Raw genomic sequence first — 14952 nt, forward strand, 5'->3', positions numbered from 1 at the left:
ATTTTGGGGTGCTTTTTCTCCCCTGTTCCTCGTGAAATTGAGAAATTTCAAACTAATGTAACAAATTATTGGAAAAATTCAATTCTTTCATTTTTACAGTCTAGTTTTGAATACTTTCCTCCAATACCTGTGGGGTCAAAATGCTCACCACACCCTAAGATTAATTCTTTGAGGGGTGCACTTTCCAGGGGTGCCTGGTGCTCTGTGAGGGGTACCTGGTGCTCAGAAACTTCTTCTGAAAAATCTTCACAGAAAATGCTAATTGGCGCTCCTTTCCTTCTGAGCCCTGCTGTGTGCCCATACAGAGGTTTATGCCCACATATGGGGTACTTTTCTACTCACCACACCCCAAGTTAAATTCTTTGAGGGTTGTACTTTCCAAAGTGGCGTGACTTTTGGGGGCTTCTATTCTGCTGGCACTACAGAGGCTCTGCAAACGCACCTGGCGCTCAGAAACTTTTTCAGTAAAATCTGAACTGGAAATGCTAATTGGCGCTCCCTTCCTTCCGAGGCCCGCTGTGTGCCCATACAGTGGTTTATGCCCACATATGGGGTACCATTCTACTCAGGACAACCTGAGTTACGTATATTGGGGTGATTTTTCTGCCCTTTAAACTAAGCAAACATAATATTGAAAAAAAATCTATTTTTTCATTTTTACTGTCTTATTTTGAATACTTTCCACTAATATCTGTGGGGTCAAAATGGTCAACACACCCCAAGATGAATTCTTTGAGGGATATACTTACCAAAATTGGGTGACTTTTGGGGGGGTTCTATTCTGATGACACTACAGGGGCACTTCAAATGCACCTGGTGCTCAGAAACTTCTTCAGCAAAATCTGAACTGTAAATGCTAATAGGCGCTCCTTCCCTTCTGAGCCCGGCTGTGTGCCCATACAGTGGTTTATGCCCACATATGGGGTACTGTTCTACTCAGGAGAACCTCGTTACAAAATTTGTGATGCATTTTCTCTCATGTTTATTATAAAAATGAGATTATTTAATCCTAACAAATATATTATTTTTCATTTTTTTTTTACCTAATTGTGAATACTTTCCTCCAGCCCTTGTAGGGTTAAAATGCTCATTATACCAATATATTAATTCTTTAAGGTGTCTTGTTTCCAAAATAGAGTCACTTATGGGGGTTTCCAGTATACAAGCCTCCTAAATCAACTTAAAAAAGAACTGGTCCCTAAAAAAAATCAGTTGTGGAAATTTCATGAAAATTTGATAATTTGCTGATACATTTCTAAGCCCCGTAACACCCTAAAAAAGTGAAATATGTTTACAAAATGAAGCCAGAATAAAGAGGACATATTGATAATGTGACTTATTAACTAATTTTTGTCATGTGCCTTTCTTTTTTTAGAAGCAAAATCTGAACTGGAAATGCTAATTGGCGCTCCCTTCCTTCCAAGGCCCGCTGTGTGCCCATACAGTGGTTTATACCCACATATGGGGTACCATTCTACTCAGGAGAACCTGCGTTATGTACATTGGGGTGATTTTTCTGCCCTTTAACCCCTTAGCGACCCATGACGTATCTGATACGTCATGGTGCCGCTCGGGGTGTTCAGAGCGGGGTCCCGCCGGGACCCCGCTCTGAACGGCGCTGATCCCGGCTGACACGTGCAGCCGGGCAGTGCCTCTATTAGCCGGCGCGGGTCCCGTTGCCGCGCCGGCTAATTAAGCCTCTAAGTGCAGCTGTCAAACCTGACAGCTGCACTTAGAGGCTTAGGTAAACACATCCCTGGTGTCTAGTGGGACGGATCTCCCCCCCGCGATGCGATCGCGGGGGGGAGATCCGTTCTTCTGCCCGTGCCGGGCCTCAGCGTCGGAATGACGCTGATCCCGCCTCGGCAATAGATTGCTGTGGCCTGCAGCAGACCATAGCAATCTATGACCGATCTCATGGATCTTTGCTGTGTATATACAAGTCCCCCAGGGGGGCTTCTAGTTACAGTAAAAAAAAAAGTAAAAAAGTGTTTTTATTAATAAAAAATCCCCTCCCCTAATAAAAGTCCAAATCACCCCCCTTTTTTCCATTTTATAAATATAAATTAATAAATAAATAAATAAACATATTTAGTATCGCCGCGCGCGTAATCGCCTGAACTATTAATTAATCACATTCCTGATCTCGCACGGTAAACGGCGTCAGCGCAAAAAAATTCCAAAGTGCAAAATTGCGCATTTTTGGTCGCATCAAATCCAGAAAAAATTTAATAAAAAACGATCAAAAAGTCGTATATGTGCAATCAAGGTACCAATAGAAAGAACACATCATGGCGCAAAAACTGACACCTCACACAGCCCCATAGACCAAAGGATAAAAGCGCTATAAGCCTGGGAATGGAGCGATTTTAAGGAACGTATATTTGTTAACAATGGTTTGAATTTTTTACAGGCCATCAGATACAATATAAGTCATACATGTTATATATCGTTGTAATCGTAACGACTTGAGGAACATGCACAACAAGTCAGTTTTACCATAGGACGAACGGCGTAAATGCAAAACTCACCGAAATCAAAACAAATTCGTTTTTTTTTCAATTTGACAGCGCAAATGATTTTTTTCCGGTTTCGCAGCATATGTTATGGAAAAATAATGCCTGTCATTGCAAAGTACAATTGGTTTAGCAAAAAATAAGCGCTCATATACGTCTCTAGGTGAAAAAATGCAAGCGCTATGGACTTTTAAACTTAAAATGGAATAAGCAAAAGCGCAAAAACGAAAATAGGCTTTGACCTTAAGGGGTTAAACTAAGCAAACATATTATTGAAAAAAAATCTTTTTTAGAAGCAAAGAATTTCAAAGTTCGTAAAGTGCAATTTTTTAAAATTTTTCATGATATTTTGATGTTTTTCACAAAAAACACACAAGACAGTGACCAAATTTTGCCACTAACATGAAGTACGGAAAACTGTCTCAGAATCGCTAGCATATGGTAAAGCATCACTGAGCTATAAGCGCATAAAGTGAGACAGGTCAGATTTTGAAAAATGAGCCTGGTCATGAAGGCCCAAATCGACTTGGTCCCTAAGGGGTTAACATCAACATATTTGAAAAAGGTTTTAGAGAAGAATTTGAAATCTTCATCAATCATAACAATCAGATCCAAAAATTCAGTCTGTGACTTGGTGATGTGTTGAGTAAACGGCAGTCCCCAGTCGTTCTGGTTCAAGAAATGGAGGAATGAAAGTGCTTCTTCTCTAGTTCCTGCCCATAGGATAAAAAGGTTATCTACAAAATGCTTATAAAACAGGACTTGGTCCGCAAACTGGGAGGGGGGCCTATTGGGGGGGGGGGGGGGGTCTATTAAATTGTGCAGCCACTATCCTTACAAACTGGTTACCAACTGTGCAAAATGTTTGTAAGCCTTTTGACATAGACCCATTGAAAAATATATCTATTGCCTCAATGGGTCATTTTTCTGTCATGATTGTAGTTTAGAAGCTGAAAACACTGATGAGTGGATGAGGCCTGATTGCTGAGCCCACTTTCCTCCAGGAGCCCTATGGCAGCTACCTGCAGGGTAAGCCCCATTTGCTATGACCTACTCTGCCTTACTGTGATCACTACTTCTGTTCTTATTTCTGTCTCAGCTATGGGCTGAATTCACTGACTTTGTGTAGACAGGCTCAACTCTCTTGGTCTTCACAGATATTGTGCCAGCACATTGATAACACATTTGCAGTGACACTTCTTTGAGAAGACCATCCAAAATTGAAAAGTGGTCTTCAACGGAGGCGGATTTCTTATAGAAAATTGATCTCCCCGCATAATAGTGTGGTCTTCCTAAACTGTTGGCCTTTGGAGATGTTAGAAGCAACTCTGTACCCACTGTGCAGCCCCCTCCAAAAAAAAACTACTTATACCTTTGTGTAGCTGCAGTGAAGTCCTTTCTGGTGGTCTTTTCAAAAATGCTGGTGCTGCTCTGGTGAGGCCAAAAATCCAACTTTTGTTGGGGTTTAGCCATGTCAAAGAGCACTCGTGCCCTAGGCCAGCACCGCCTATGTGGTGTTTCTCTCCGCTTCTCCTGGATCCCTGTTCCGCCCCCAGGCCGACGGCACTGTGTAATCTGTCACTGCACAAGCGCCACTGTTCTCCCCCAGGGCGCATCAGAAGGGACGTTTCCAGTCCCACACTGCCTTTGTGGTTTGTCCTCCACGACCCCCCCTTCCCCCGCCCAATGTCAGTGACGCGCCTGGTCCTGCACTGCCTCTCTTACCACCTGTTGCCGCCCCCACAAATACCATAGTGATGCCCTCTGGCTGGATCTGCATTCTCTCTCCTTTACACATATGCCGGTGCAGGCGCAGTGACGGGGTGGGCGTTCTCTTTCTAGCCTAGTGCGTCACTGTGCCTGTGTCGGATCGGGCCGCAAAGGTGTATGTGTAAAGGAGAAAGCACGTAGATCCAGCTAGAGGGCGTCACTATGGTATGCGGGGGGAGGGGTGTGTGGCAACAGTCAGAGGAGAGGTGGTGCAGGGCCAGAGGTGCGTCACTGCCATTCGGCGGGAGCGACATGGGGAGCACACACCATAGAGGCAGTGTGGGACTGGAAATGTCACTGCAGGGGTAACAGAGAGCAACACCACATAGGAGGTGCTGGCCTAGGGCACGAGCACTCTTGGCCCCGCCTCTTTGACACAGCTAGACCCCCGACAAAAGTTGGATTTTTAGCCTCACCAAAGCAGCACCAGCGTTTTTGAAAAGACCACCAGAAATGACTTCACTGCAGCTACACAAAGGTATAAGTAGTTTGGGGGGGGCTGCACGGTGGGTACAGAGTCGCTTTAAGACACGTGCATTTTTTTCAACCTTACTATGTAACTATATGAATTTTTGTTGAAATCTAAACCTCCACCATAAAGTTATAGAAATCTCATTGAAGACAATTTTTTTAGGAGACATATATCCAGCTACTTCATCTTCTTGATCATCTTGAAGGCTTCTTTGAGGTCTTTATTCCTCAAGCAGTAGATGACAGGGTTGGTTAATGGAGTCAGCACAGTGTACGCGAGGGACAGAACTTTACGCAAAATTATAGATTTTCCATTTTCTGGACTTAAATAAATAGAGAGCAAAGTGCCATAAAACATGGAGACCACCGCCAGATGGGCGCCACAGGTAGAGAAGGCTTTGTGTCTATGGCTGATGGACTGCATCCGGAGGATTGTGTGGACGATATAAGCGTAAGAGATGAGCACTACTAGGAACGGACACAGGATTATTGGGAAGTTCAGGATGGTTGACAATAAATGCAATTTAGTCTGTAAAATAATTGAACAAGATAATCTCAGTAGTGGATCAAAATCACAAAAGAAGTGATCGATGACGTCTGACCGGCAGAACTGAAGCTGGGACAGATTTATCATTATAAGTGACGTTAAAGAAAAACCTAATGTCCAGGAAATGAGAATAAATTTGAGGCAAAGCCGAGGATTCATTATAGAGCCATAGTGAAGGGGGTGACATATGGCCAGATACCTGTCATAGGACATCACTGTCAGCAGAAGACATTCAGAAGCTTCAGAGGAGCTAAAGAAAAAGAACTGGGTGAGACATCCTACAAGAGACATGGAGGTTCCATTGCTCAGGACCATGGGAAGCATATTCGGGACAATGTCTGAGGAGGTCATCATGTCGGATATGGTGAGCTGTGTCAGGAAGAAGTACATGGGACAGTGGAGGTTCCGGCTATAGGACACCAGGGTGAGGACCAAGAGGTTCCCGCAGATTGTCGTAAGGTAAATGGTCAAGATTAGAAGAAATGCAAATACCCTGACATTAGAAAGACCTGGAAATCCGAGAAGAAATACTGTGGTAATATTGTTAGTCCCCATTTCCTGGAACAATAAGATATTAATAAGGAAATGTAATAGTCTCCGGCATAATTTATACCACAAAAAGAAAACGACAACCAAATCGAAAGAATCAGAGCGGATCCAAAAGAACAAAACACATAACAACCTGTTAGTGGTCTCCACGACTTTTTTCCTGCAACTGTACAATATGGTGACATGAAATAAAATAGGACACTGTAAATTAAATTAGGCCCCATCCCCCGTTTTCCTGGACGCATTTACTAAAGGCCCTATTCCACGGAACGATTATCGGCCATATTCGGCCGAAATCGACCGCTACGGAAGATAATCGTCCCGTGGAATAGAGTGCGACGATCAGCCGACATAGTTCATGTTGGCTGATCGTTGCAGTCGCTTGTTTTTCGACATGTTGAAAAACAAGCGACTGATATCGCAGCGATCTGCTGCCGTCGTTCTGTTGAATAGGAGCATCGGCAGCAGACGCTGCTCTATCCTATGGGCTGCCCGGACGATCAGTGATCACCCGGGCAGCCCCCCCGCAGCTCCCCGCCGCCCCTCCCGCATATATAAACACACATTGCTACATCACAATACACAAACAGCTCTGCTACATACAGTAAACCTACTCATAGAAACACACAGTGCTACTACACCAATATACAAACACACACCTCTGCTACATCACCATACACAAACAGCTCTGCTACATACAAAGAGACACACACAGCTCTGCTACATAACATACCAACAGCCACATACAGTGCTATTACCCCAATAAACAGACACACAAACCTCTGCATCATTTATCATCATCATTTATATTTTAAAAACTTATTTTTAGAATCTTTTTTTTTTTAGTCAGGCTTCTCTGAGCAATCACCATTCTGCATTAAGGGGTGTATAGACCTAAATCATCCAGGTGTATAAAATCTTTTAAAAAGACAGGTACAAGATTTTATAAGTAGGTTTTGTCTAAATCCTAAACAACATGATGAAAACTGGAGGGAAAAGAGTAAAGAGACACGAAAGAGGAAAAACAGAGCAAAAGAGAGAGAATAAGTCCCATACTCACCTGTCTGCTGCCCAGAGACATCGCGCCGACCTGTCTGACCTCTGCTCATCTGACTGCCCTCTTATTCATCGCTGGGGATGGAGCAATATGGCTGTGATACAGGAAGTATACGGATGTGATACAAGAAGTATACGGATGTGATACAAGAAGTATACGGCTGTGATACAGGAAGTATACGGATGTGATACAAGAAGTATACGGATGTGATACAAGAAGTATACGGCTGTGATACAAGAAGTATACGGCTGTGATACAATAAGTATACGGCTGTGATACAAGAAGTATACGGCTGTGATACAAGAAGTATACGGCTGTGATACAAGAAGTATACGGCTGTGATACAGGAAGTATACGGCTGTGATACAGGAAGTATACGGCTGTGATACAAGAAGTATACGGCTGTGATACAAGAAGTATACGGCTGTGATACAAGAAGTATACGGCTGTGATACAAGACGTATACGGCTGTGATACAAAAAGTATTCGGCTGTGATACAGGAAGTATACGGCTGTGATACAGGAAGTATAAGGCTGTGATACAAGAGGTATAAGGCTGTGATACAAGAAGTATACGGCTGTGATACAAGAGGTATACGGCTGTGATACAGGAAGTATACGGCTGTGATACAAGAAGTATACGGCTGTGATACAAGAAGTATACGGCTGTGATACAAGAAGTATACGGCTGTGATACAAGAAGTATACGGCTGTGATACAAAAAGTATTCGGCCGTGATACAAGAGGTATACGGCTGTGATACAAGAGGTATAAGGCTGTGATACAAGAAGTATACGGCTGTGATACAAGAGGTATAAGGCTGTGATACAAGAAGTATACGGCTGTGATACAAGAAGTATACGGCTGTGATACAAGAAGTATACGGCTGTGATACAAGAAGTATACGGCTGTGATACAAGAAGTATACGGCTGTGATACAAGAGGTATAAGGCTGTGATACAAGAAGTATACGGCTGTGATACAAGATCATTGTTTTGGAATAACTGTCATCCAACAGTCAATTCCAAGTGTGTGTGAACACAGCCTGATACTCACAGGTTCCAATGAAGAGCTGAATGATGGGAGGTGAGACACGTCGGCTGATGCTCTTCTTATACATGAGGAATGGAGACAATGAATTCCCCATAGAGACTGGTGATGATCTCTGAGGTGCGGACGCCCCGGGGAGCAGCGTACAGAGAACAATCATCAGGAAGAGCAGAAATATATCAGATGGTAAATCTACAATCAGTAAGGAAAAAAAGAACAAAGTAAGGAGAAGTTACTGGACTGGGATGACTCTGGCGACCGTCTGTGTTAGGCCGGGCTCACACTGAGTGTTTGCAATCCCTTATTTTACTCTGTTTTTGCAAAACAAATAGATGGAAAAACGGATGCAATTGTGTGCATCTGTTTTGATCTGTTTTTCTATTGACTTCCATTATAATAAAAATGCATCAAAACACATCAGTTTTTTTTACGTATACAAAAATGAGGTCCAGTACGGTTTTGTGTACGTGATAATAAAAGGTATGCGTTTTGATCCCCCCCCCCCCCCATAGAAGTCAATGCAAAAACGGATGAAAAACATGAATTGCAAAAACGCAGTGTGAACCCATTCTTACTGGAATGATGATACAATATGTGCTAGATGGAATCATGATTATAATCTGATCACACATAAGAGGCTAACACACACTTTAACATACACCGCAACACACGCTGTAACACACACGATACACACACCATGACGTACACCGTAACACAAACCATAACACACACCTTACATACACCGTAACACACCCCGTAACACACACCTTACATACACCGTAACACAAACCATAACGAACACAATTACACACACAGTAACAAACACCGTAACACCCACCATCACACACACCATAACAAACACCGTAACACACACTGCAACACAAACCATAACACACACAGTAACACACACCGCAACACACCGTAACATACACCATAACAGAAACCGTAACACACCCTGCAACACACATTGCAACACACCGACTCACACACCGACTCACACACAATAACAAACACAATAACACACACTGTAACAAACACAGTAGCACCCTCCATCACACACACCATAACAAACACCGTAACACACACTGTAACACACACCTTAACACACTATAACACACACTGCAATACAAACCATAACACACACAGTAACACACCGCAACACACCGTAACACACACCATAACAAACACCATAACAAACACCGTAACACACACCCTAACACACACCCTAACACACACCCTAACACACTGCAACACAAACCATAACACACACAGTAACACACACCGCAACACACCGTAACATACACCATAACAGAAATCGTAACACACACCGCAACACACCGACTCACACACCGACTCACACACCATAACATACCCTGTAACACAAACCATAACACATACCGTAACACACACTGTAATACACCAAAACACACACTGTAACATACACAGTAACAGAAACCGCAACGCACACCATAACAAATACAATAAAACAACATAACACAAACCATAACACACCATAACACAACGTAACACACACGGTAAAAGAAACCATAACACACACCCTAACAAACACAGTAACACACACCGTAACACAAACCAGAACACAAACCATAACACACCATAACACACACCGTAACACACATGGTAACACACCATAACACACACCGTAACACACATGGTAACACACCATAACACAAACCATAACACAACATAACACACTGTAACACACACAGTAACACACCGTAACACACACGGTACAAGAAACCATAACACACACCCTAACAAACACAGTAACACACACCGTAACACAAACCAGAACACAAACCATAACACACCATAACACACACCGTAACACACATGGTAACACACCATAACACACACCGTAACACACATGGTAACACACCATAACACAAACCATAACACAACATAACACACTGTAACACACACAGTAACACACCATAACACACACGGTACAAGAAACCATAACACACACCCTAACAAACACAGTAACACACACCGTAACACAAACCGTAACACAAACCAGAACACACCATAACACACACCGTAACACACAGGGTAACAGAAACCATAACGCACATCATAACAAAAAACAGTAACATACACCGTAACACACACAGTAATAACAAAGAAAAATAATGTGGTGAAAATACAGCCATATTTTCAATATAATAACGTGCTCCAGGGAAGTCATTTTGCTGACAATGCTGCAGTATACAATCTAGCCTTTGGCTATGTTCACACTACGTAAAACTACGGCCGTAGTTCTCGCCGCAGAACTATGGCCGTAGTTTTGCGGTGTGTAACATAGCCTTATGTGCAATGGGATCCCGGCCGGAGCATGCACACATCGTACACACTCTGGCCGGGATCCCATGCGGTGCTGGAAAAAACTGACAGGTCAGTTTTCTGCGGCCGGAATTCAGTGAATTCCGTCCGCAGAAAGACCTGTCAGTGTACACAGTGCTCTGGCCGCTCGCTTCACTGTGGGCTATGGGAAGCTCTGATGCGGGCGCGCGCTGATGCGCCCGCGTCAGAGCTCCACGGCGGAAAGATCATCCGGCCTGTACTTGAGTACTGGGCGCGATGATCCAGGCACAGACCGGCCGTTCCGTGACCCGGCTGGGGTCACGGAACGGCCGGTCTGATACGCTGTGTGAACATAGCCTTACAGTGACCGGAGAAGCTTATTGAGGGAAACTACAACTGTGCGGAGGCTCTAGGACCCTGCTGGGCACCTGTAGCCTGGAAACAAGATGAGATACGATTGGGCACCTCTAGCTTGGATACAAAATAAACTACTGCACACTATCCTCTATCTGTCCCTGAGAGAGAGAAAGTGTGATATTGTGGGGAAAGGGGGGTTGGTTGGTTGGTTGCTTTGCCGACCATTACCCGGCTGTAAGGGATTATGGGTAACCTGTGCTTTTGCTGTAGTGTAATCTACTAAGTGTATGTAATGCCGCAGTCTCTCCTTCCGGCCAGCAGAGGGAGCTACTTTCATTGCATACAGCAATCTGAGGGAAGCCGGGACCCAGAGGAGAAGAGTAGATTCAAAGCCCAGGAAACAGGAAGTGCTGCTGTGTTAGCGGGGCACACGTGTGCTGAGGGAGCAGTATGTGAGAAAAGGGCTAAACCAGACGTAACCCAAGATGTATGGCGGCTCAGGACACCTGCAAATGGCGGCTCAGGACACCTGCAAATGGCGGCCACAGACCTCCGGCAGGACGTGCGGCACAGATCCAGGGGAGACAGGAGCCCCATTACCGGCCACGAGGAGTCCAGCCGCGGTACAGCTACGAGGGAGGGAGCGGAGCTCTGTGCAGGGGAGTGTATGGGTCAGCTGAGGAGAAGCGGTTACCGCCCCACGTTATCATTGTGGGGGAGATTCTGTAACCCTGGGAGATGGTGTGCGAGGGAGAGGGAGGCCCCCTTTATGAAGGCGTGCGACGGCTGAAGACAGGGGTAATAACAGACAGGACTACCTGCATTACTGGTTACCAACTCCTGGTAAAGTTATATCCTTCACCAGCCAGGATCCGTCCCTATCACTGCACATGGCCAGTACATCACACACAGCCGCCATTTTGCACAAACTTTAATTTTTTTTTTTTTTTACAAAGTTCTGAACAAATCTCAGTTCAGGAAGTTCAGTTTGCTCATCTTTATTGGATATCATAGCTTGGATACAAGCTGAGATACGATTAGACTTGGATACATACTGAGATACGATTAGACTTGGATACATACTGAGATACGATTAGACTTGGATACAAGTTGAGATATGATTGGACATGGATACAAGATGAGATACAGCAGGACATGGAGGATGGAGGTCCAGTATGGCATCCTGCAGCACAGTCACCACAGATGTTACGGCTTGGCCTGTAGATCCTGCACATCGGTAGGCTGTGAGGCTTCTCGCCATACAAATTCTGGATCTGTGATTAATCTGGTGACCGGTGTTACAATCTGGAGAAGATAAAAACCACATGTGGCTGCAGGATGTCCAGTACATATCACTACTGGGGGGACCAATGTCTCACGATGACTTCTACATCATCACACCAGAAGGGGGCAGTGTATCCTCATCATCATTCCACCAGAAGGGGGCAGTGTAGACTGCCAACAGGTAACATACCTGAAAAACCACCAGCAGACTGCTGGCTCCTTTTACTAAATAAAAACGCGACACCATTCAACTTTTGCTGGACGAGGGTCGGCCACAGCATTTATTAATTATGAAATGTTTTCCCGTAACTTGAACTCTCTCTACAACGTGGAGAACTCATAACCAGGCTGGACGCAGAGTGCCGGCCGCCGGACTCCCAGCGGGCACATCGAACTTCCAGGCTCGCTTATCACAACTTTTAACCTCGGAAACGCCTGCTGTGACTTAAAGAAAGGAGCACAACAAACATGAAACCACATGAAACAAAATATCAATGGCATGTACAGTGCCATCACGCAAAGTGCCATCAACCAAATTTTTTTTTTTTTTTTTTTTATAGGGAGGGAGGGAGGGACAACAAGGAGATGTATCCTGCTTGCCACCGGATCATCAAGAGGAAGAGGTAAGCTGTGAGAGGGTATATTAACCACACTATCCTGCTGCTATTGGCTGACTGTAATCATGTGTTAAAGGAAGGGGCTGACCTGGTGTAACCATTCTACTAGAACAGGGGGGTATAACAGATAATGGGAGCAACCAACCCTACCCAGCATTCTGCTAACTATGCGCAGCGCCAAACCGTTTGCAGTCTCTGGGCACCCATGCTAAGCGCCTGTTTGCCTCACAAGACTGCCAACAGGTAACATACCTGAAAAACCACCAGCAGACTGCTGGCTCCTTTTACTAAATAAAAACGCGACACCATTCAACTTTTGCTGGACGAGGGTCGGCCACAGCATTTATTAATTATGAAATGTTTTCCCGTAACTTTAACTCTCTCTCCAACGTGGAGAACTCATAACCAGGCTGGACGCGGAGTGCCGGCCGCCGGACTCCCAGCGGGCACATCGAACTTCCAGGCTCGCTTATCACAACTTTTAACCTCGGAACCGCCACGAAGGAGCCCTTATAAACCTATAGGGCTCCGACCACCGCCCAGAAAATATATGGCCTGCTCGATGCCATCCTGGAGACCTGAAATAAAAATATCAGAGCCGATGTCGGATAAATGTACACCGTCAGGCTGCATAAGGCAGCTGTTATCACCCTCCAGCTGTCTATGCCTAACTACCACCCAAGATCTGGATCTCACAAAACGGGAAACACGGGAGTTAATAGACCTACGGGCCCTTTCAACAGCAGCAGCGTCTCGGGCATCTTGCCAGACAACCCGAGAAATTATTTCTGACCAGACTAAAACTAGGTCTGGAAAAAAGGTGGCAAAACGGTCGATGTCTGCTCGTATAAGTGTTAACAACTCAGCCATCCTCATGGAGCAGAGATCGTTACCCCCCACATGCAAAACCAGAATTATTGGACCCGACACCCTGGAACTGATACATACATAGTAACATAGTAACATAGTAAATAAGGTTGAAAGAAGACAAGAGTCCATCAGGTTCAACCTAGGAAAATCCTACTGTGTTGATCCAGGAGGGCGAAAAACCCCTATGGGGCAGAAGACAAACGCCCCACCACAGGGAGAAACTCCCCCCCCCCCCCCTCCCCCGACTGCAATGGCAACCAGAACAATCCCCGGATCAACGTATCACCAGAAATCTAATGCCCATAACTGGTAATATTATATTTTTCAAGAAAATCATCCAGGCCTCCCTTGAACTTATTTAATGAATCGGCCATGACAACATCATGTGGCAGAGAGTTCCACAGTCTTACCGCTCGTACAGTAAAGAACCCGCGTCGATGCTGATGATGAAATCTTCTTTCCTCTAGACGTAGAGGATGCCCCCTTGTCATTGTTACAGACCTAGGAGTAAAAAGACCACTACAAAGATCTCTGTACTGTCCATTCATATATTTGTACATTGTGATCAGATCGCCTCTAAGACGTCTTTTTTCTAGCGTAAATAACCCCAAGCGTGATAACCTGTCCTGGTACTGTAACCCACCCATTCCCTTAATGACCTTTGTTGCCCTCCTCTGCACCCGCTCTAGGTCAGCTGTGTCCTTCTTATATACCGGTGCCCAAAACTGTACACAGTATTCCATGTGTGGTCTGACCAGTGATTTATAAAGAGGCAAAACTATGTTCTCATCTTTAGCATCTATGCCTCTTTTGATGCACCCCATTATTTTATTAGCCTTGCCAGCTGCTGCCTGGCACTGATCACTAAAGTTGAGGTTACTGTCCACCAATACCCCCAGGTCCTTTTCGGAAGTAGTTTTACCCAGTGTTTTATTATTTAGCACATAACTGTACTTATTATTTCTATGGCCCAAATGCATAACCTTACATTTATCCACATTAAACTTCATTTGCCATTTCTCCGCCCAAGCCTCTAGCTTCTCCAAATCCCTCTGTAATATGATATTATCCTCCTCTGTACTGATTACTTTACCCAGTTTAGTATCATCTGCAAAAATGGAGATTCTACTCTGTAGCCCCTCTACAAGATCATTAATAAAAATATTAAAAAGAAGTGGACCCAACACTGACCCCTGTGGTACCCCACTAGTAACTAAAACCCAATCTGAATATGTTCCATCAATGACCACCCTCTGTTTTCTATCACACAACCAGTTACTTATCCATTTGCATACGTTTTCCCCGAGTCCCAGCATCCTCATTTTGTAGACCAACCTTTCATGCTGCACAGTATCAAATGCCTTTGAAAAGTCCAGATACACAACATCCACAGCCTCCCCCAGGTCCAGTCTATAACTTACCTCTTCATAGAAGCCGATCAGATTAGTCTGACAGGACCGATCCCTCATAAATCCATGCTGGTGCTGCGTCATAAGATTATTTTCATTAAGATACTCCAGTATAGCATCTCTTACAATC

The 14952-nt window shown here is 44.5% G+C and overlaps 1 protein-coding gene across 1 annotated transcript; it reads right to left on the reverse strand.

Moving 5' to 3' along the window:
- Positions 1-4935: 4935 nt before the first annotated feature.
- On the reverse strand, positions 4936-6934 carry LOC138786068 (olfactory receptor 1468-like). Its single transcript, XM_069962736.1, has 2 exons — positions 6914-6934; positions 4936-5862 (listed from the first exon to the last, which is right to left on the reverse strand). The coding sequence occupies exons 1-2, from the start codon at positions 6932-6934 to the stop codon at positions 4936-4938; spliced, it is 948 nt and encodes a 315-aa protein (XP_069818837.1).
- Between the last annotated feature and the right edge of the window lie 8018 nt (positions 6935-14952).

Source organism: Dendropsophus ebraccatus, chromosome 1 (genome assembly GCF_027789765.1).
Source record: "Dendropsophus ebraccatus isolate aDenEbr1 chromosome 1, aDenEbr1.pat, whole genome shotgun sequence".
Lineage (NCBI taxonomy): Eukaryota > Metazoa > Chordata > Amphibia > Anura > Hylidae > Dendropsophus > Dendropsophus ebraccatus.

What these genes read in the sequence shown, in the direction of transcription:
- LOC138786068 (XM_069962736.1), bottom strand. Translation starts at nt 6,934, where the DNA reads ATGTCTCTGGGCAGCAGACAG. An exon ending in TGTCTCTGGGCAGCAGACAG is followed by an intron (nt 5,863 to 6,913) that starts GTGAGTATGGGA and finishes TTATTGTTCCAG; the next exon opens with GAAATGGGGACTAACAATAT.